The sequence below is a fragment of the Solea senegalensis genome, linkage group LG1 (assembly GCF_019176455.1).
Source record: "Solea senegalensis isolate Sse05_10M linkage group LG1, IFAPA_SoseM_1, whole genome shotgun sequence".
In the NCBI taxonomy this organism is placed as follows: domain Eukaryota; kingdom Metazoa; phylum Chordata; class Actinopteri; order Pleuronectiformes; family Soleidae; genus Solea; species Solea senegalensis.
In genome coordinates, this window is record NC_058021.1 from 21,332,125 (window position 1) to 21,353,384 (window position 21,260).

The 21,260-nt window shown below is 40.2% G+C and overlaps 1 protein-coding gene across 1 annotated transcript in view; it reads left to right on the forward strand.

The window, feature by feature from the left end:
* bmp6 (bone morphogenetic protein 6) overlaps positions 1 to 21,260 on the forward strand; it is a 47,904-nt gene that overhangs the window by 24,324 nt on the left and 2,320 nt on the right. The window contains exons 2-6 of the mRNA XM_044032276.1: positions 3,009 to 3,201; positions 8,094 to 8,242; positions 9,231 to 9,428; positions 19,977 to 20,053; positions 21,149 to 21,259. Of these exons, the coding sequence (XP_043888211.1) occupies positions 3,009 to 3,201; positions 8,094 to 8,242; positions 9,231 to 9,428; positions 19,977 to 20,053; positions 21,149 to 21,259 (728 nt within the window). The remainder of the gene's footprint in view (positions 1 to 3,008; positions 3,202 to 8,093; positions 8,243 to 9,230; positions 9,429 to 19,976; positions 20,054 to 21,148; position 21,260) is intronic.

Sequence of the window (21,260 nt, forward strand, 5' to 3'; positions counted from 1 at the left end):
GCATGAGAGAGTGAGTGAGGAGTGAGAGGAGGAGGAGCTTGAGTGAATCAATGCTCTGCTGTAACATGAATTCATTTTTAAGCATTAGGAAAAAAAAGTGTTAGAAAAACAGATCAGACAATGTCAGTTTGGGAGGCGGACTCTTATGTGTCCTGAGGACAGCTTGGTTTCATGCATAAGCGAAGGAATGTGGACACGTGTGTCCTCAAACCGCCTTTGTTGTTTGTTGTGATCAGAATTAAGGATGCATTATTGATGGATTGACGGCGTTGGTGCAATCTTTGGATAACTAACTGAAGTAAACTAACTAACACCAGGTCTGAATGGTGACTCATTCTGAACCACAGGCTGTAAAGTTTGCCACCACACACACAACTATGCAATGTTCAGAGTCACTTAAATCACATGCTTTCCTTTCTGATGCCGTCTCGCTCATATCGACAGGACATACTGAAACACTTTGATTTGCTGTGATTGGCTAAATAGATATTTCACTTCAACACGTGTAAAGTGTATATACTCGGTATGTGCAGCCCATGAATATAAAGAACATATGAACACATGTGAATGCTTGTATGTGGGCTGCTATAATAGGAGCAGGGGAGAAAAAACCCAGAGCAGAACCACATGTTGTGCAGGTGGAAACAAGAGAACAGCTCCTGAAATCATAAATCTCACTCTCTCCGTCTCTCCTCCTCTCATTGTATCCAAGACATTTTCACTTTTCTTCCCTTTTAGCCTCTGGGTCTTCATCTCCATCTTCATCTGGTCTTGTCATCTTATCCACTTTCTCAATCGTTATCATCTTCTCCGTTGTCATTTTAACACACATAAACTTTATTTGATCTGACATAAAAAATTATACTTAAACGCTGCTGCCATTCCCATTCCATTCGACTTATCCAATTTTTTAAAATCACAATTCTGAGGATTTTATTCAGGAACTGCAAAGTGTAAGACATTGGCAGTTGAGGACGAAGCTGTTAACAGCCGTGCTACTTCACTGGAACTGGTTACTGGCACACTGTGGCTATACTGAACAACTCCAGATTGATTGTGTGTGTGTGTGTGTGTGTGTGTGTGTGTAGCTGGCACATTTGTGGCTTCACTAAGTGAAAAAAAGTCAAACCGTGCACAGGTTCCATTGTGCTTCTATAAAATATTTAATAGTAAAACAAATTATTTCACGCCAACCTTATAGTTCACCAAGCAGAAGTCAATCCTGAAACATGTTGGGAATTTTCCGACTTTTTTAAAATCTTTTTCCTACTTGTCTGCAATCAATAAATGTGCAGTAAAGTAGTAAATATTTGATACATGTGCAACTCCTCCTGAATTCTTCTGTGCCAAACGGTCAGTAGATTCTCATATAGGGAATATGTAATTTAAAGCTGTTGGTCTTTGAGCTTGGGGGTGTTGAAGGGAGTGTTGTAAAGTAATTTAGAGATCCATGACCTCTGCTGAAGGCCTACACACACACACACACACACACACACACACTCACAGAAGCTAAGCTGATCCACCAGACCCCGGCAAAACACACAGCCGCCGCAACATCTGCGTGTGTGTGGGCGGCTGGTGGTGTGAGATGATGAAATGGTCACTGTCGCATCCGATAGAAGTCACAGTGACGCTGATGTGAATAACATTGCCGCTCTCTATAGGTGGTTTCCTTTGCCTCATTGGAAAGTGTTTGAAGAGCAGACGCAGAACTGGCTGAGAACTCGGGTCCTTCAATTATCATACGCTGTTTTGGCAGAGTCACAGCACACACCTTTAGATTTTCCCCCAGTACTGCGCTGTCTCCCCTCATTTCTTTGTCATATACACAGTAGTTTACCCTTCTAGGTTAGGTGTGGGCAAGGTGGAGTTGGTGCTTTTGGGAGAGTCTGATTGGTTCCAGTGTTTCCCACATCAACACAATTTATGACTCATTGGTCCATTTTGGGTTGGTCCCCACACCATAAAATTACCATTTTTTTTGTTTTGTTTTGTTTTTTTAAGCCTTGCTTGGGTACAAAACTCAAATCTTATTACGTCAGGTTTGGGCTGTAAATTCAGTCATCAAAATCAAATGAAATAAATGTGTAAAATGAGCCATAATACTTTTTGTCATACCTGGGATATCTTTTGCATTAGATGTCTTAAACTGCTTGACACAAACTAATTTGCAGCCATGACTTGTGTTAATGTAGGTGGACAACCTAACAAATGTTTCTGTGGACTGAAACAATATCTGACTGGGAATTCGACTGCGTCCCAGGGCGGATAATTTAGCAATTTAGTAATCCTGTTTGTTGATGTAACTGGTTTGTAGATTAGGCCACTGTTCTGTTCATCTGGGAGGAAAGTTATCCAGATTTAAAAAAAACTGTGCCATCACCATAATTGTGTATATATATGTATATATATGGCCCCCCCCACTGTATTCATTTCCCACTTAGTGTTCTGTGTCTGTCGACACACTGACGCTGCAGGCCCGTGTGCCGTGGGAGAAAAACCTCTCACTGAGACTGAAACCAATTCCCCAGCGAGCACATTATCATTATGGTGCATGTTGCACTTTAAAGCATAGAGGGAAACACTTTTGTTGGTTTTTGTCATTGCACTCCGTCAGAAGTGGTCGCACAATGTCTCTGACTTCGCTGCCACTGAAGAAATCATGGGCTTTTGCTTGAGACTGATGATAACAGGGGTTTATTTGGGGAAACAGGAAGCCATGAAACCTATTAGACCTTAAGTATAAATCATGTGATCGCTTTAAAGTCTTCCATGGTTGACCTCAGCGCAGTGTGTGAAAAGAATATCTACTCATCAATCACCTCTGTATTTTTAGACTGAAACTCTGTTTGTAAATATGTTTGTAGAAAATGAACGTGAGTAATATGCCGTATATGAACGAGTCAGGAAGAAAACCAGTAACTTAATGCAGAGAGAGTAAGTGCGTAGGTTTTCCTCTTTGGATAATGTTGTGACGCCGTGTGTTCGTGTGTGTTTCCATCCCACAGTGGAGTACGACAGCGAGTTCTCCCCACAGCGGCGTCACCACAAGGAGTTCAAGTTCAATCTCTCGCAGATCCCCGAGGGTGAGGCCGTCACCGCAGCTGAGTTCCGTCTCTACAAGGAGTGCGTGAGCCCCACCTTCCGCAATGACACCTTCCAACTCAAAGTCTACCAGGTGCTTAAGGAGCATCCTGACAGGTACAACACACACACATTTATATGTAAAAAAATGAACAGGACAATAATGATTTTTTTATCCCTGCGACTAAAACCGTTCAAACAAGTTTCAAAGCAGTATATCCCTGCCCTATTAGAATCCATCTTAACTTTAACACATTAAAGGTCCAGTGTGTGTGTATTAGTGACATCTAATGGTGAGACTGCAGAATGCTCCACCCAGTCCTTCTTTTCCCCAAGTGTGTCAGGGAACTACGGTGGCCTTTACATACCCGGAATACCAGACACCTTAGATCCATGAAGTCTAAGACAAACAGACTCAGAAACAGTTTATATCCATCTGTCATCACCTGTTTAAATGCTGCTAGACTGGATATTTTGATCTAGTCTATCAGTTAGTTTACGACTTTTTTTTAACATATTTACAGTATATTCATCTTTATTTTTTTTTTTCTACATTTTGTAAATGTCTACACTGGGAAACCTGCACTTTTAATTTGGTTGTGCAATGTCTCGTTGTCACAATGACAATAAAGATTCTGATTCTGATGTCTGTCTGTTTGGGCTGTTCTAGAAACATAATGACATAAGATGGCTGCTGTAAAACAAGCCCTTTACCTAAATTGCACATAAAAGGTTTATTCTAAGGCTGTGGAATTGTTATTTTAAAGCAAATATATGCTTATATAATGTAACTCATTGATAGTTTCTGCAAATTAATCCTCATAAATGTTACACACTGGACCTTTAAGTTAAATTCTAAAACATATAGACTCTCTATCTCCTGATCTACAGAGGACTCATTTTAAGTTAATGAAACCATTAGCAATTACACATCATTATTCATTCATCTTCTACCCCTTTATCCTCCACATGACAGTTGTGAGGTGTGCTGGTGCCAATCCCAGCTGACGTAGAGTGAAATGTGGTGTTCACCCTGAACAGGTCACCAGTCCATCACAGAGCCACATAGAACATGATAAAGAACCATTCACCATTCACCTAATCCCCAAATCTCCATGTTTTTGGACTGTGGGAGGAAAAGTCACGCACACACGGGGAGAACATGCAAACTCCATGCAGAAAGGTCACGAACCCAAGTCGTCATGTGTTTTATATTTCATTTCTGCTTATGGAGTCATTTAAACTGAAACATTAACAAAATATTGTCTGTTCACTCACCATATCCACTCATCTTTGACACCAAATCTCAACTGGAGTCTATATATATGGATTATAAATTGATTCTCAGCACCATATTTTTTTCATCCTAAATTTAAAAGCCATTTCTAAACATTAATGTTTGCACTTAAATACGCTTTCGGACTTGTTTTGTGAGTATCAGGGTCTTAACTTTGAGCAACAGTTAAAAAAGAGCACATTTTATTTTGTTTTACTATGTTTTTAATAGTGGATAAATATGATGGTAGTTTTCTGGCCGATCGTATTTAGCAGGTTAAGTAATGCGGTTTTAGTTTTTTTTTTTTTGTATATTTATCCTCAAGTTCACTGGAAACTCTTGAGTGAAATCATCGACATTTGTGGCTTTTAACGGCACTTGGCCATGCAACATGCTAGTGCATTAATCCACCCTCGGGTGGGTGCTGACGCTTCGCTGAGCGGTTGCACTGTGGTTTTACTGGGAATCAGCAAGTCAACAAGAAACAGGGAGGTAATGAAAACAGGCAACTTTTTTTTTTTTCCCCTCCGCACAAAAAGGTCAGGATTATGTTGTTGCCTCACCCTGTGCGTGTCTCGCTATCTCGCTGTCATTCCCCCGGTGCGTTGCACAGACTCTGAGCTCTTGCTGTGTTTATCGTGTCAAATTAAGCAAAACCACGTTGTACAGAAATAGCACAGCTTCAAAAAGAAAGTGAGCACAGCTAATACATGACAAACATTTACACAGCATCAGCAGGGGTAAATAAACATCCACTAAGATTTCTGAATGGTATTTGTGTTTTATCAGCCTGCCCAGAACTAACACTGAGAATCTTTGCTATATGCATTTTTAGCGTTTATATTTTAACACCAAATATAAACCTGTACATTTTAGTGACCAGTGGTTATCCACCAAAGCATTTTTGTCCCTGAAAGCTGTTGATGTCTGCAGAGCATTGTCACACTAATAATATTATCTTGTTCTGACTAACATCAAGAAACAGCTATAGGTGGGGTCTCTCTAACACCAGATGTTCTCCGTCTGTAGCTGATCCACTTTAATGTCCTTTGAGAACCTCGGCTATAGATGTTGTCAAAGTGTATCCTGTCCCTCTGTCTGTGCAAATGTTTTCTGAGAGTATCAGGAGCTGGAGCATTTTTGTGCTGCATTCCTTCATCCCTGCAATGGGTGGTTTGTGCTTCCCGGGCCTGGAGGTAAAGCCTTTTATTTTTGGAGATATTTGGAGATTAAAGGGCACATATATCTCCAATTTCTGTATTATTATAGGACAGTTTTTTTCACCCAGAAGAAAATTACAGCCTGGACGGTGGCTTTGTCAGGTGGGGTAAAAATTGCTCATGCTATCGCGTCCTTGTAGACGTGCGGTGGTTTATATGAGGCAATGCTAATTGTAAAATCTTGTTGTTGTTGTTTTGCTTCATTTTTTGTATCTCGTGTAATTGTCCAGTCAGCAGGGAGCCCACTAACTTTCACATGGCTCTCTTTTCCCGTGAAAACCTGACTTCTGCTTTGACTCAGTGCTGTAATGATAGAGCACTAATTAGTCTCACACCCTTTGTACTTTTCATTTGATTGGGGTGGTTTCGCTAACAGCTGACAAGGAATGTGTGAGACTGCAGTGCCAAAAATGTGGCCGGTCTGACAGTCCTGGGCGTTTTTTCTGCAAATGCTGCTGTTACTAAAAAAGAAAAACCCAGTCAGAAACAGTCTAACATTTTGTGTCTGTGCCTTACACGATGATTTAATAATGTATAATTTTAACAAAGTAATAAATGACTTATATTGAGTGGGGAACACCTGTAACCTTTCCCTCCAGATGTCGGACTTACACTTTGCTTTAACAAGCTCACAAATGCCTTTTTTTTTTTTTTCAGATTGTAAACGCATGAAAGCACGTACTCAATAACAAGGACTGCCATGAGCTTCACTCTCCCATTGTACACTTTTAACAACCGACACTGGCACGACTTATAAAGGAGATTTATTAGAGCAAAAACACAACTTTGACACTTGACCTCATTATTCCAGTTCATTTAAGCAGTCAGTCAACACGAGCTTTTACAGTAGAGGCTCAGTAGCGCTCGCTCTGCGCCGAGCTCCTGGATGATCTGTCATTCATCAGTTGAACTTTCTCACACGTATTCACTCACACTCTCGCTCGCTGATGACGGTACAGTCGTCGTGGGAAATCTGGTGTTCAGGATCTTGTCCAAAGACACTTTCAGACATGAACTCAGGATAATATTATTATGAGTATTATGTCTGGATGTGATTGTCTGCATGAGATGAGTTCACAACAGCAGGACAATGGGGTTGGTGTCCAGCTTGAGCATGAAGATGACATATCATTCTTTATGGTAGCTACTGGTTTTTAATGTTGCTGTTTTGCTTCTTTTGTGTGTGCACCTTGTCTAATGTTCATTTGTGTACTGATGGGTCAAGCCTTGTTTTTTTCTTGGAGAGGACAACAAAGTACATATCTATGTATTTATATCCAACTATCATTCACTTGCTTCGTTCTCCCATGAGCTCAGCGGGACATCAGCTGAGGAGGCGGTCACTAATGCGGCCTGAGGATGGATTGCAAGGAATGTGGCCTCACGTGTCAAATCTCCTTCTCCAAATGCAGTTTCTGTGACCAGATCTGAGGACGTATGCAGGGACACATTGGCTGCTTTCATGGTTTACTGAGCGCTGTCTGTCTTTATGTGATCCGATTTGCTCAGGACTGGGTCTTAGTGGTATCGCCTAACAATCTCAGGAGTCTTTCATTTAGTGTTGGTCTGAAAGCAGCTCACAATATGCCAGAGATGGGATTGGCAATTAGTGGATTAGATGTATCTGCTGACCTAAAACCACCCTCAGATGTGTGTGTGTGTGTGTGTGTGTGTGGAAGAAAAACAAGGTTTGGAAGCACATACGGAAACCATCAGAAGCACTGTCATTAATGACCAATAAAGAGAGGCTGCTGATGCATAACTGCAGGGGCATTCTCCAAACACCTGGATGATTGCGCGGCTTTGATGTCTGCTCTGGAGGATGGTCTGACGGACCCGATGCTATGTTATTACTACTGTAATTGGACAGCCGAAGGACATGCCCTCTTATCACTCACACTCTTGTCTTTTCTTTTCGTGTCCTCTTTCTTCATTAAATACAGGGTGTTTGGTCTTTCCGCTTGACACACGCAGCAGTTAAAATTGACTCCCAACATGCTTTAACATGTGATGACATTAGTCTAGAGGCCATCTAATCCAACACAATCTAGAAAATGAGGGGACACGCAACAGAGGTATGGACTGAGGGCAGGAAAACTGGACTGTTTGGATGATGTCGGGATGAATGGTCACCATAATCACAAGACAAAGCCTAATATTGGAGGAGATACACAGTAATCCTCTGAAACTTGTGTTTACAGACTCAAATGAATCCCAATCTGATCGAAGGAGGCGGTTCTGAGAGACAAGTGACCAACACTTCTAGCATCATCCTTTTCCACTTGCTTGGATTTGTTTGTACTTGGACACTCACTCAAACGACATAAACCAGTTTACAAGAATGTCCTTGTTTCAAATCACATTTTTCATTATATGCCAAAAAGAGATTGTCTTTGGCTAACAAGCTCTACTCAGTTTGAATTGTATTGTATAATTTCATCCTGCAAACACATCTAATTCAATATATTAAATCCTAACAATAGTTCTTCTGTATCATCCTCTTGTTCTCCCAGAGAGGCAGACCTGTTCTTGTTGGAGTCTCGCAGCCTGTGGGCAGCAGAGGAAGGCTGGCTGGAGTTTGACATCACCGCCACCAGCAACCTGTGGGTGATGAGTCCAGTGCACAATCTTGGTTTGCAGATCAGCCTGGAGACCAGCAGTGGTGAGGAATAATGATTACACACAGTGTTATTTTAGGAGTTTAAGCTTTTATTCTGTGTTATTTTGTGTGGACCGAGAATCTTTTGTTTGAGTGCACTTTTGAGTTTTCATTTATATTAATATTTAATAGCTCTAAATGTCTACATTTGGTTTAAGCCCCAGACTTCACCTGTGAAGAATGGTTTTAAAAGCAGAGCGCAGTCTATAGGAGAAAAGCAGACCATTTCTCAATCTGAGAAAATGCAAAACCCTGAGATTCATTGCAGTCATCATCAACAGTACGCTTCAGAAGCAGAAGAAGAATTTTTGAGTTTGCGCCACAAAAAGTTTGTGAAGGACAGATGAGACCAGGATGAACCGCAGAGAGGACGTGTTCATGATCCAAAACATACAAGCTCATCGTTGAAGCAAGGAGGAGGTGGTGTCATGGCTGCTTCTGGAATGAGCTCTTGATGATGTAACTCAAAATGGCAGCCGCAGAATGAATTCAGAAATTTCGTCTGCCAGTTAAGAAAATAAAAGTGTATTGTGCTACAAAGTAACATAACACACTTTACCTCTTTAACTCTTTACCTCAGGGTTTAAAGTGGCATTGTCAATCTCTTGCCACTGTGTGAAGAGAGAAACAGTCTGAAACAAATGTTATTCACACCTTAAAGCTGTTGTTTCTTTAGTTTTGCCCATCTAACATTTTAACACAGCTGAGCATCATACTCACATTTAGATCTTAAGCCGCCTTCAGTTTACAAGAAAAACAAATTCATTGATGCTTCAGATCTTTTTAAGGGGATGTGAGACACAGTGATCTGCCTGCCTTGTAAAAAAACAAACAAATAAGAACAAATGGACGAGTTGTCTTACTAAAAAAGTCTCTCAGTGTCTCACGTCTTAAGTCATCTGCTGCCACAGCATCAGGAGATTACTCTCATTTTCATTCTTTTGTCTTTTTGAAAAACATTTCTTGCCATGTGTATTCTCCTCTCCAACAGGACAGAGCATCACTTCCAAAGAGGCGGGGCTTGTGGGACGTGACGGCGCACTGGAGAAACAGCCTTTCATGGTGGCGTTCTTCAAAGTCAGTGAAGTGTACGTCCGCACTACCCGCTCCACTGGCGGCAAGCGGCGACAGCAGAATCGCAACCGGTCCACGCAGCCGCAGGACGGATCCAGAGGTCTGGGCCCAGCAGGTCAGTCTGACGATACATTTAACCAACCGTATCCCAAAGTTGTTGGGTTTTCTGATTGGCTGAAAATTGATTTGTGAGTTGACGTGATATCATTTTTAGATTAGATGTCATGATTGACAGTGGGTTAACTAAGTGTATGGGTCATTGATACCATAGCTTTAACCTTAATCACAAATGACCTAACTTTGGTTCCAGTGGAAGACTCCCTTACTCAGATTGAGGATATTTTAGCTTTATTTTTATACAGTGGAAAGAAGTGGAAACACATCCTCAATTATGTATACTTTCATTGATTGATCTGATTTCAAGTGGATATCTCTAATAATCTATTTTTGTTGTTTTTTTACTGGATGTAAGTATGTGGGGATTAAGTGTAGTGAAGTATAAACCAAAACCTATATAGTTCTATTAGTTAGAACTTAGTCATTATTAGAGTTGGATCAGATGTTTGGCTTTGAATTTAGGCTTTAAATACTCTAAAGCTTAGTATTAGATAGATAGATAGATAGATAGATAGATAGATAGATAGATAGATAGATCTTATGTGAATGAAAAGGAGGAGAGATACAAAATGGTGAATATGTAATATTTTAAAGTCACAGTCGTTGGTTTCTTCTTTCTGACATGATGAACAGGTATAATCCTGATATTATGAGCATTGCACACTGCTGTGCTCATGCAAATTAAATCGAGCCCTAATCCTTTCACCAACCACCCTCTGCGTAACAGTAACCGCACTTTAAGGCTTTAAAGATGCTCCTGTGAGGCTTCATTGTGTGACTGCTGCTTGACATAAAGCTAATACTTGTGAGTCTAATCCCTCACTAATTTGACAGATGAAGCAGTATGGTAATAACAAGCTGTCGTAGCTTGAAGCTTTGAAAACTGTTATGTATCAGTCTCAGGTCACCAAAGTCTCACATGCTGCGATAAACAAACATTTATTTTTTAAAGAAGATAAACAATAGAAACAATAAAATAATGTTCTCATGGATACTGGATAGTATAATTGTACATTAAATACATATTAAATCAGCGCTTCATCCACCTTGTATTGAAATACAGTAAATTTGAGTGACCTCATTCTTCAAAGCACACTCTACTGCTGTGTTTAAGACCAATAATATTTGACCCAACAGCAGCTTAACTTCAGCACACCTGTTTCCAAGACTTATGTTGCAGTTGTGATAAATGAAGCGCTAAGTGTTCTGAGGCGCTCTCTCTCTTCTGCGGCCACAGCACTGTCAACCAAAGCCGATGCTCAGACCAAAACGTGTCTGTCTGCAAAGCCAGAGCCGAGCCAAATCTAAATCTTACATCAGGTCGGACACATCAGACTCTGACACAGAGCCACATGCGACCCAGCTTGGCCGGCTATCTGAGAAACCTTTACCTCCGCTTTGCTGCTTCTGCTACTGTGTCTAATGACTCCACCATCTGTGTGGCATGCAGACGAGTCTGTGGGACAAGTTGGGTTTGTTTTCACTGCTGCTCTCTGAGAATCCTTCACTTTGATTTGTTGGCTCTGTTTTCTGTTTGTTATAGAGCATCTTCTCTTTGCATTCTAGGGCTTGTGTTACGCACAGTTGAGGCTTGGCTACATTAATACTAAAAAAATGCACGCGGTGTATTAAGGCCACCTGCAGTTCTACTTGTTTTGCAAGCAAAAGGTAGCATTTACCACATGGTACCTTGTAAACTTGACCCGAGGGTCAATTGCATTGGCTAATTTATTATTGTATTAATTGGCTAATAGATCAATAGATAGATTCCTATTGACATTAGTCCACAGTTCCCGCTAATAAATAAACAATAAACACAATCAAATGTATTAATAAGTTTAGTTTTTGTCACCCGTTTCATGCATTCAATGTATTAATAAATGTATTTATTTAATCTAAGTAAATAACATTTTTATCAAATTAGAAACTTAATAAATGCTGTCAAAGTTTAGTTTTTGCTACCGGGTTCATGCATTCAATATTTTTCTAACACGGTATATTTGTTTAAAATGCATAAGTGCAGCTGTAAAAGTATAGTATTTCATGTGAAAAACACTGGCTTCAAAAAAAAATCATAGATCAGCCATCAACTGCTGTGTCCGTCATAGAAAAACCCACATGTGCTGACCTCTAAACTTGACAGCAGTCTGCTTTCATGTCTCACTTTGTATCAACGAGACGGGGAAAACTTTCTGCAAAGTGAATCTGCTCAAAAAATCTAACAAGGACAATCTGTTAAATATGCATCCTGGAGGGCTGGACTTTACATAACCCAAAACATCAAGACCTCTCCACCTCACCACTCGGGACGATGGGGAGTGTAAATATTTAGATCCTACACAGGAAGCGGGGAGGCCCCCCTCGCGACAGCCGAGTGTCCACAGCCAGCAGTGGACTGCTGGGATTGGATGGGATGGGAGGATCCGTGAGGAATTCAGGAGGGCATATGGTTTCAATACCGCATCACTCACTCCAGAGACGGGGAGGAGGACAGGATGGATGGGGAGCGCATCCGTCTTGTGGACCGCTCACGGGGGGGGAAAAAAATATGGACAGTGTCTCCCCAGTTTCTCTTTAGCATGGAGCTACAGTGCATCACCATGCACCGCTCCAACTAAACGGAGCAGTTCACTGAAAATTCACCTTAATAAAAAGTCCCAGGAGAAAGAAAAACATAGGATCTAAAGGCGTAAAAAGGCAGCAACGTGTCTTTTTTAATTACTCTAGTTTCCTATTTTCCACATAGAGAATTTTGTCACTTGACTGTGTGTTCTCTAAAAATAATTTCCCTCCTCTCCCTAAATTGCACACTCCTGACCTGTGAGGTTAACCGCTGCACTGATCATTTTATCTTCGTTTTAACACTCCCTGACACCGTCACAGCTATTTCTGTCTGCAGAGCAATGCTTTATCATACTGTACTCGCCAAAGGAAGACTAAAAGTAACACTTTACATCACAGTACAGTGATAATATGGTAATATGTTTGATTTAAAGACATAATGATATTGTAATACCATCTTATTGTTATGACTTATTATCATTACTAAGCTAGTACCTGGATTTAACGTTAGAAATAACTTACTGTAGTATTATTTCCTTATTACCAAGCTGGGAATTGCATAGGAAATAAGATGCTGTTATTATAATATTAATACCTCCTATTACAAAACCGGGCAGCGGTGGATCAGTGTGGGGCGGCAGTGACTCAGTGGTAAAGAAGGTTGTTGGACTGGTCTACGTGCCACTTGACCTCAAGTTGCTCCTGACGGCTGTGCCAGCAGCGCATGTCACTTTGGATAAAAGTGTCAGCCAAATTACTAAAAATTAAATAAAGTTTTAAAAACTTGGCATATTTCTACCAAATTGTTCCCACACTCATTCTCAAGACATTTAACAGCATTTTAACTATGAAACTGTATTTTCTTAAACCCTGTGATGTTTTTTTGTTCTTGGTTTTTCCCTCTCTTTTACTGTTGCAATGAGTTGGATTTAATATGATGTAAAATTAAATGTTTTCAAGATGTCAAAATTGGGACCAGCTCCGCCAAATATGTTTCAGTGGGATTAATTTTGAGGTGATGATGTGATTACATTCACAAGAAATCATCTTTTGTTTGACATTTTTCACTCACAAAGAGGCAGAGTTTGTTGAATTTGTAGACCAAGCGAGCACATCGTGTTTTCTTGTGCAATGAACAAATTTGCCATTTCTCATTAGCAAACGTGGAATCACGAGGAGATTGCATGAAAGTTTCTTGGTCCCACACCTCTTTGTGTGCAGCCATCTCTTCTGTGTGCGGCAAAAAGAACAATACAACACCTTTTAAAGGTAATTTAGGGTTTTATGGGCAAAGAAGGCGAGGGAGGTACGGGGAGTCGGGCTGGGCTTCGGCTGCGGGGGAAGTTAACAACCATCCAGGGAAGGAATATCACGTCCCAGTGTAGCACAGGCTGCCTGTAAGGCCTGTAATTAGGCCTATCCAGTCATTAGCTGCGCAGCTAAAAGACTGACCACGCTAACAATATCGCTTAAAGAATTATAATAACACAGCACTGAGCCAGCTGTGTTTTTTCATCTGTCTCTGTCCTCCTCCCTCCTCCTCATTCTCCTCGCTCCTTCCCCACCCGACCTCCTTTTGTTTACTGTTGGAGTAATTAGACATAGTGGAGCTCCCTCGCAGGGTTTAATAACCGCTGTGATGAAAGACAGGAAGAAAGATAAAACTTCAGTAGCAGTGGTTGCTGGGTGGGAGAAGAGAGAGAGAGACAACAGTGACATTTTCCTTTCATGTCCTCATAGCCGTTGGGACTCTCTCCTTCGCCCGAGACCAGGACCCAGACTTTATTTTAAATGTTCACCACCACCATCACTACCACCTCGATGGGAGCTCATGTAATTTCCACAGTAAAGCTGCAATTTTTTTCACTAAAATGAGTAAGGAGTTGAGAAATTTCTCAAGTAAACTATAGACTTAGTGTTGAGGGAGATTGTGGCTGACCATAATGTCACACACACACACACTCACACACACATAGAACAGTGCAGCTAAAACATATGAACTGGCATCTTTTAATTCCCTGTATTTTCCATGTGACATGTGATATGTGTTAGGGTTGCACATTTCCTCAATAGTTTAACGGGTAATAATCATTAATCATTAAGAGTAAAAAAGAAAGAAAGAAAAGAAAACACATCCTTTTCTTGGTTTATGTTAAATTTAAAACGTTATTCATTTCTTTTTGTGACATTCTAGGGGAATTGTGGGATTTCTCAACCTTAAAAATGTGGGTGTGTAAGTGAATAGCACTTACAGACTTTAAGAATTGGTGCACGAGATGGGTTCAGTCAACAGCCACGACTTCTTGATTTCTACTTCTGCTGATTGTATTAATAATTTGAAGGGTTGCAGCAGTTATTAACAGTCAACTCATTTTATAATTGATGAAAAGATTGTTTCAAACCGTTGAATCTGTTTTTCAAAAAGGTTTTCAGATTTCTCCTGCTTAAATGTGAAAATTATATTAAATAGTTTTATTTCAAAACAAGACAAGAACTTCATAATTTTGAAGTTTTTTTTTTTTTTAACTTTCTCAACATTTTCTGACAATTTCTCAAAAACAATCGTCAGATTCATCAGTTACGAAAATAATCTTTAGTTCCAGTTACTAATACGTCCTGTGCACAGTATTCCACAGTTTTATGGTGCATTATGTCTGACATACACAAACTGAACAGGATCATCGTTAATGTTTAATTAATGACATTATAAGTTGCACTTTCTTATCTTTTTCCTGGCAAACAGGCTGGTACACATGTTTCACGTGGTTAATGTAGGGCAGGTAGTGTTAAAGTTCGTGAAGGGTTAATATCAGCCTGAGTCACCACGCACTATATCAAAAGTCTCAGTGTTGCACAGCTACAGTCTTCACTTTCAGTCATGAGTAATATTTCCGCTGCTATTGAATACACAGGGTGGGAACGGGGCAACTGCTGTCAATGAATTCAATGTGAACTGGGCTTAGTGCAGTGTTTTACACTCACATGGTCAAGCGGATGTTTGCGTACCCACAGGGAAACATTTCCAGGTTCACACCGCTGGGTAAACTGCCGTAATATGGAAGTAAAGTTCAGCAGTTGGCCACTGGCTCCTTTCAGCTCTGCAAGGGGAAACTTTTCTTTCCATTTAATACGGAAATATTTGACTTTGACGGTCGCGCAAGTGTCGGGTGAAGCGAGAGTTCGCCGGTCTGCTGATGCTGAAAGGAAGTGTTCAATATTTTTGGAAATATGCGTATGAAGCTTCCTTGCCAAGAGTGAGAGGAGTAGGTTGACACCACTTGTGCTTGTCAAACGGTTTACAATTACAATACCATGTTGTTTTTAAACCTCTGTTCAAACATTCTTCTTCCAGACAAATTCAGTGACTAACCGCTGGGGAATCTTCTCACATCTTTAGGCAATGACATCAGATGTGCAAAACACAGAGAAGTCAAGGTTTGACATATTATTTGAGCACCATTTTTTCAAGTGTTGGAATTTTTATTGAGATGAACTTTGTCACATGTGGATGTGGTGAGAAGTTTTCAGCTCTCAAGGCCAAATCTGTGATTTAGCTGTTTGAAATGTGAATTGTCTGGATTTGGAAGTTATGTTTTGAATAAGCAGTGCCCGTTTTAATCAAACTTTGTAGTCTGACTGAGTCATCACTGTTAATCATACAAACACATTCATGCAGCTGAATACAGGATAAAGTACAAAGATTTCCCTTATTCAGTGCCCCCTAGAGGCAGAATATCCCAAACTAGCATCAAGCATCCAAAGTTTAAGTTAGATTTATGATGTGAGTTAATTAATGTGAATTTATCTTATACAAATATAAGACAATAGGGATGGAATGATACCACAAACTTGAGTATCTACCAATACTGATATTAGTCCGATACAGTAATTTTAGACCATTTATGAACTTTGAAGCTGTTAAAAACACATTTATGCTGAGTCATATCAATTTATACTGTCATTTCTTGAGAAAAAATAAGTGTAATTTCAACAATGTTATGCCCGTGTACACATGTGCATTACAAGGCACAAACATTTAGTCACAGGCATCTCAAACTGAAAAATATAGCATTTTATGAAATAATAATAAAATAAACCATCATCCTGTGGGCCGTATTGGACCCTCTGGTGGGCCGGTTATGGCCCACAGGCTGTATGTTTGACACCCCTGGTCGATAGTGTTCAACTCCACTTTTGATCGGGAAACAGCACATAATCTGTCCCAAACTAAAGTGCAAATTAAGATTAGGACATCGCACATCAATGTAAATATCCTGGAATTAGCACAATTGCTAAATTACATCCGTAGTCTTAAAACAAAAGGAGATGAAATTATTTACAATCATCAGCATGGAAGCAGTAATAATTGTAAAACTATGAAACTCTTTATTATAGTACCACCGTCACTTTGGTGAGCACATACCCGCACTCATGTTCACAAAACCTTTTGGATGTATGCTGTATTATTGTTAACTGTAGAACCTACCAGAATAATCCCAATAATTATAAGTGTAAACCCCCCCCCCCACCAAATTTTTAATAAGCAACATCATTAGTATACGTTTTACAATCATAATAAGTCGAGTCAGTGTGAGAAGTTCCTTCCTCGCGCACTGTAAGGAAAAAGAAATGAATGGTATCCTCATGGGAGCCAGCGCTCAGCAGTAAATGTGTGGCATTAAATTTTACAGACAGGAAGCAGAGATGTGGTTTATGGGCCCCACAAATCTGAGCCCTTACACTCAATGAAAGCCCACAGTAAATATCTGCTTTATTCCTTATAAAGAGACCCACAAACGGCAAATGCTGATAACTCAGTGGGGCCGGGAGGTGCGAGGAAAATAAAGTGTGTGATGACGTCTATGAGACAAAGAGGAAGAGGGTTTATATTTCTTAATACTTGAACCTTTGAACCTTTGGATGATAGATTTTTGAAAGGAATTGTGAGGAAAATATTGTTCTGAAATAGTGAGATAAAACTTTTATTTACTACACAGTTAAAACACTGCAAATGTGCATTACAGTGCAAGAAAAACATTTTTTCCATTTTATTGTAATAATTAAAAGGAAAAATATGTGTAATCCTACAGCAGCGAATCTAGGAGGACCTGGTCTGCTTCCTCATTGTGAAGAGCTGTATACAGTAAATCTGTTCTCTTTGCTGATAGAGATGCGGGTCAGGCGGTCCACAGGGAGGCAGGATGAAATAATCTGAGTATCCATGTGTACTTCTCGCACTCACTCACACACACACACACACATCCACTCCACGCATATAAACTCTGTATTTCCACATTAGCACACATCCAGCAAACCGCCTTTCCTCTCTGGGAAGGAAGGAACCATAAATGGGGGAAACACCTGACTGTATGTGACAATTATACATGTCCCTTTGACCTCACCGGTCTAACTGTGCCAGACTTATCACCATGGTGCTGTGTCAAACTTGGAGAATGGCCAGGCGCACGCATTAAAACTGACCACACCAAAAAGCCTGTTTGTCTTTCATGAAAACGCACATCAGGACACGGCGATGGTGAAAAATAGTGTCAGGAGGAGCTTGTTTTGGTGGAACGTATACATTCTGGGAGGTAATCACAGTCATTGAGTATCCCATGGTCCAAAAACCTGCCATTTTTAGTGTGAAGGTCGATAGCTGTTGTTTCCTGTCATGGGAAAAAAGGGGGATTTTGAAAAATGATGATCATATTCATACTGCTTTTGTTTGGTTCAGGTTCCTAAACAGTTGGAATCACAGTGGTGCTGTACTTGCCTGCACCGTTTCTTAGTGTGTGTGCTGTGTGATTTCTATTTTTCTGTTCAAATTTGAAAAATCATTTTTAACAATTTGTGTGTGTGTGTGTCTGTAAGAGTGTGTGTTCATGTGTACGAGTGAAACTTGAAGTGACGAATGAATTCTGCGCGTGCGTGTTTGTATACAGTATGTGTGTGTCCGTGTCTAACTCTGGCTGAGTAAACAAGACTGCTGTTGGTGAAATTGTCAGTCTGCACCGACTCTCTGACAGTGTGACTGACACACACACGCACACACAGGTTTCCATGACTTCAGAGGACATTAAATTGACTTGCATACATTTCCTGGAGACTTACTCTAACTGTAACCATAATTACTACTGACCTAATCCTAATCTTGACCTCAGCCTAACCTTAAAACATGTCTTCACCTTAAAATGTAAGTCCCCTGAATGTGACTGTAAACAGATTTAGGTCCCCAAAACATAAGGAATACACACACACACATACACAGGTTTGGGCAGATACACTTTTAAGGACTCTCATTGACTTTCATTTGGACACCCTAACCTTAACCTAACTACAATTCAAATCTTACCCCTAAATTTAAATAGCTTGTCAGATAGTAGGTTCTGCCTCATTAGGACCAAGTTTTAGTTTCCACAAGGACTGCTGGTCCTAAGAAGGTTAGTGCAAATGCCAGAAAGGGTCCGAAAGAGGAAACAAATACACACACACACACACTTCTCTGGAATGGAAACTCTTTTGAATGCTTCTTTTTTTTTACCTTTTTGTTTATGTATTCTATGGCTGTGTCTTGTAAATAAAATTGTTTCTCTCAGTTGCCTACAACAAGCAAACAACCATGTTTGCACGGCTTGACAAGTGGCTAAACCGAACAGGCTTACAACGCAGGGAGCAAGTTTTAAAATGCAGCAGATGACAGGTTTGGATGTGAGAGCCAGGGACGCTTGGAGTCGAAGCTGAAAACCTTTTTATTTTTCTTGCCATGTGTAAAGTTGTTGTATAAATAGCTCTCGCAGTAACTCTGCTGGGCTGAATGGACTCAGAGACCCGTATTCTATGTGTCAAAATAAAAAACAAAAATAGGAATCCACTATATGTTTTATAACTAACTTTAAACTTTGAATATGTGCCGACCAAAAACCAACTGCAATAAAAACACTTGTGGGCTCAGAGCTGCAGGATTACTTAAGGCGTTGTGTGGCCACCAGCACACTTAGTTTGCTTATGTTTTAAGGTGGTCAAGCTTGTCAAAGGAAAAACTGCCTCCTGAATCCAAATCTTTTAAGAGCTCAGGGCCTTTTAGCCAGTGTCACACACTCTCTGAGTCTTTCTCTGGGACGTTTTTTAAGGAGAAAATAATCGAAACTATAAAGGCCAGACACCAAAGTGAGTGAGAGAGTGAGAGAGAGAGGGAGAGAGCACTTGAAGCGTCAGTGGAAAGTTGGTGTCACAGTCTAACAGTGTGTTGACTGATGCCAGCAATGACCTTCTCGACTGTAAAAACCAAACCTATACCTGGGACTGACCGCCCGGCTGCTGGGCAGCTGCAGAGTGGAACAGACATAATTATGAAGCAAACTGCAGAGCAGGAGAGCCATAAACACATTTGTCACTGCGTCACCACTGTGCGCTCATGCTGTGCAGCATTTTGAATTCTGACCGTAATGCCGAACTTTCACAGGGTTTAATTGAAATCTTTTCAATTACCCCATTTCTGCCTCACAATCTGTCCTCATGATGGATTAGAGACCGCCTCCACAGCTGATGTCCTCTGACACAAACCCATTCACTGCCACAATATCAACACCGATCACCACAGACTTTCTTTTTCTACTGGTCAAAATCCTATTTCATATTAGTGCACCGTGTATAGAGCTTAATTTTACTTCTCTTATTTCTCTCTCTTCCTGTCGGCTGCTGAGACGCACACAAAAACACATGTTGACAACAGACACATCTGTAAAATCAGCCTTGTTAAAAACACAATTTTGTTGTAGAGATGTAACAGGATGTGAACAGTCGTACGTGGCTTTCCACGTGTGAATGGATCACAGATGAAGTTCAGTAATATCTGGTTTAAATGGGCTCATAAAGACGCATAAGGTATAAAATGAGGACTAGGTTTGTCATGCTGGGCGACGCAGAGGTCTGAGTGCATCTTAAAGATTGTTTCCTAAGGATTTCTGTATTTTTTCTCTTACAGATTACAACAGCAGCGACCAGAAAACGGCGTGCAGAAGACACGAGCTCTACGTCAGCTTCCGAGATCTGGGCTGGCAGGTAGCAAATGTTTTCTTATTTGCAGAGAACCAACCAAGTTATAATACACATGAGGTTAAAGCAGTGAAGAGAGAGTATGAGTATCATTCCACACTGTTGGAGTTCAAGATAAAACATTTTTCAAAAAGGAATTTGCTTTGTTGATTTTTCTCTGTTTTATGCAGATTATTTAGACTATATTTTCCAATACATTTACACACCAAAAAGTTTGCATTCATATTATTATCAGAACATTAGGTTTTTTTGTTTTATTTTGACCAGTTCACTACATCATTTACATCAATACCACTGTTTCTCAGGCTCATGAGCCTTGGAACTGCCAAGCAAACCTGTGTAAAGAAAAGGGAGTCTACTCTCTACTTAAAGTAGTCTGGAGGAGTCTCTGGTTTGTGTGTATTTGTGCACAGAAGGTGTTTGTGAGGAAACAAGCAGAGGAAGAAGTAGAGAACAAATAGTGAGCTGTTCACGCAGCACTGACATCTAGAGGGAGACTTCCAACACACACACGCACACACACATACACACACACACACACGTACACACATGCACATATATACAGTGGCGGAAACAGGTCGAGCAAAGTCAGCTCCAGACTTTCCACAGGAGGCAGATTTATTCCCTATAACATAATTTGCTCTCACATCATCCGTCAGACACTGGTGTAGTGAAATTAGATTAAGATGACTCAAAAAAAAAAGTTTTTGTTATGTTTCATGTGCACGTACCATAATTTGAGAACCACGGGTTTAAACCAGTGTTTACCAAACCCCAATGTTTATATGGCCACTCATTTATAAAGATGCTAAACCACCGTAAACCAATTTTGTACATAATATAATGTTTTCTGAATGTTACTATAGCACAATATTATTTAAATAGATAAACCAAGATATATAAGTTTAGTAAAAGAATAGCAACGTTGCATGTATTATTCAATACATACACAGACTATGATATTGTTTACTGTTTATTTACCACATTAGAGAAAAAATGTAGGGATAAAAATTTACACATATTTCATTTATTGCTTTTTACTCAAATGAAATATTGTAATCCGTAATTGTGCTGCCTTTTGTTTGTTGTCACATGTTTCAGGACTGGATCATTGCTCCTGAAGGCTACGCAGCCAACTACTGTGATGGAGAGTGCTCCTTCCCTCTTAACGCCCACATGAACGCCACTAACCATGCCATTGTACAGACACTGG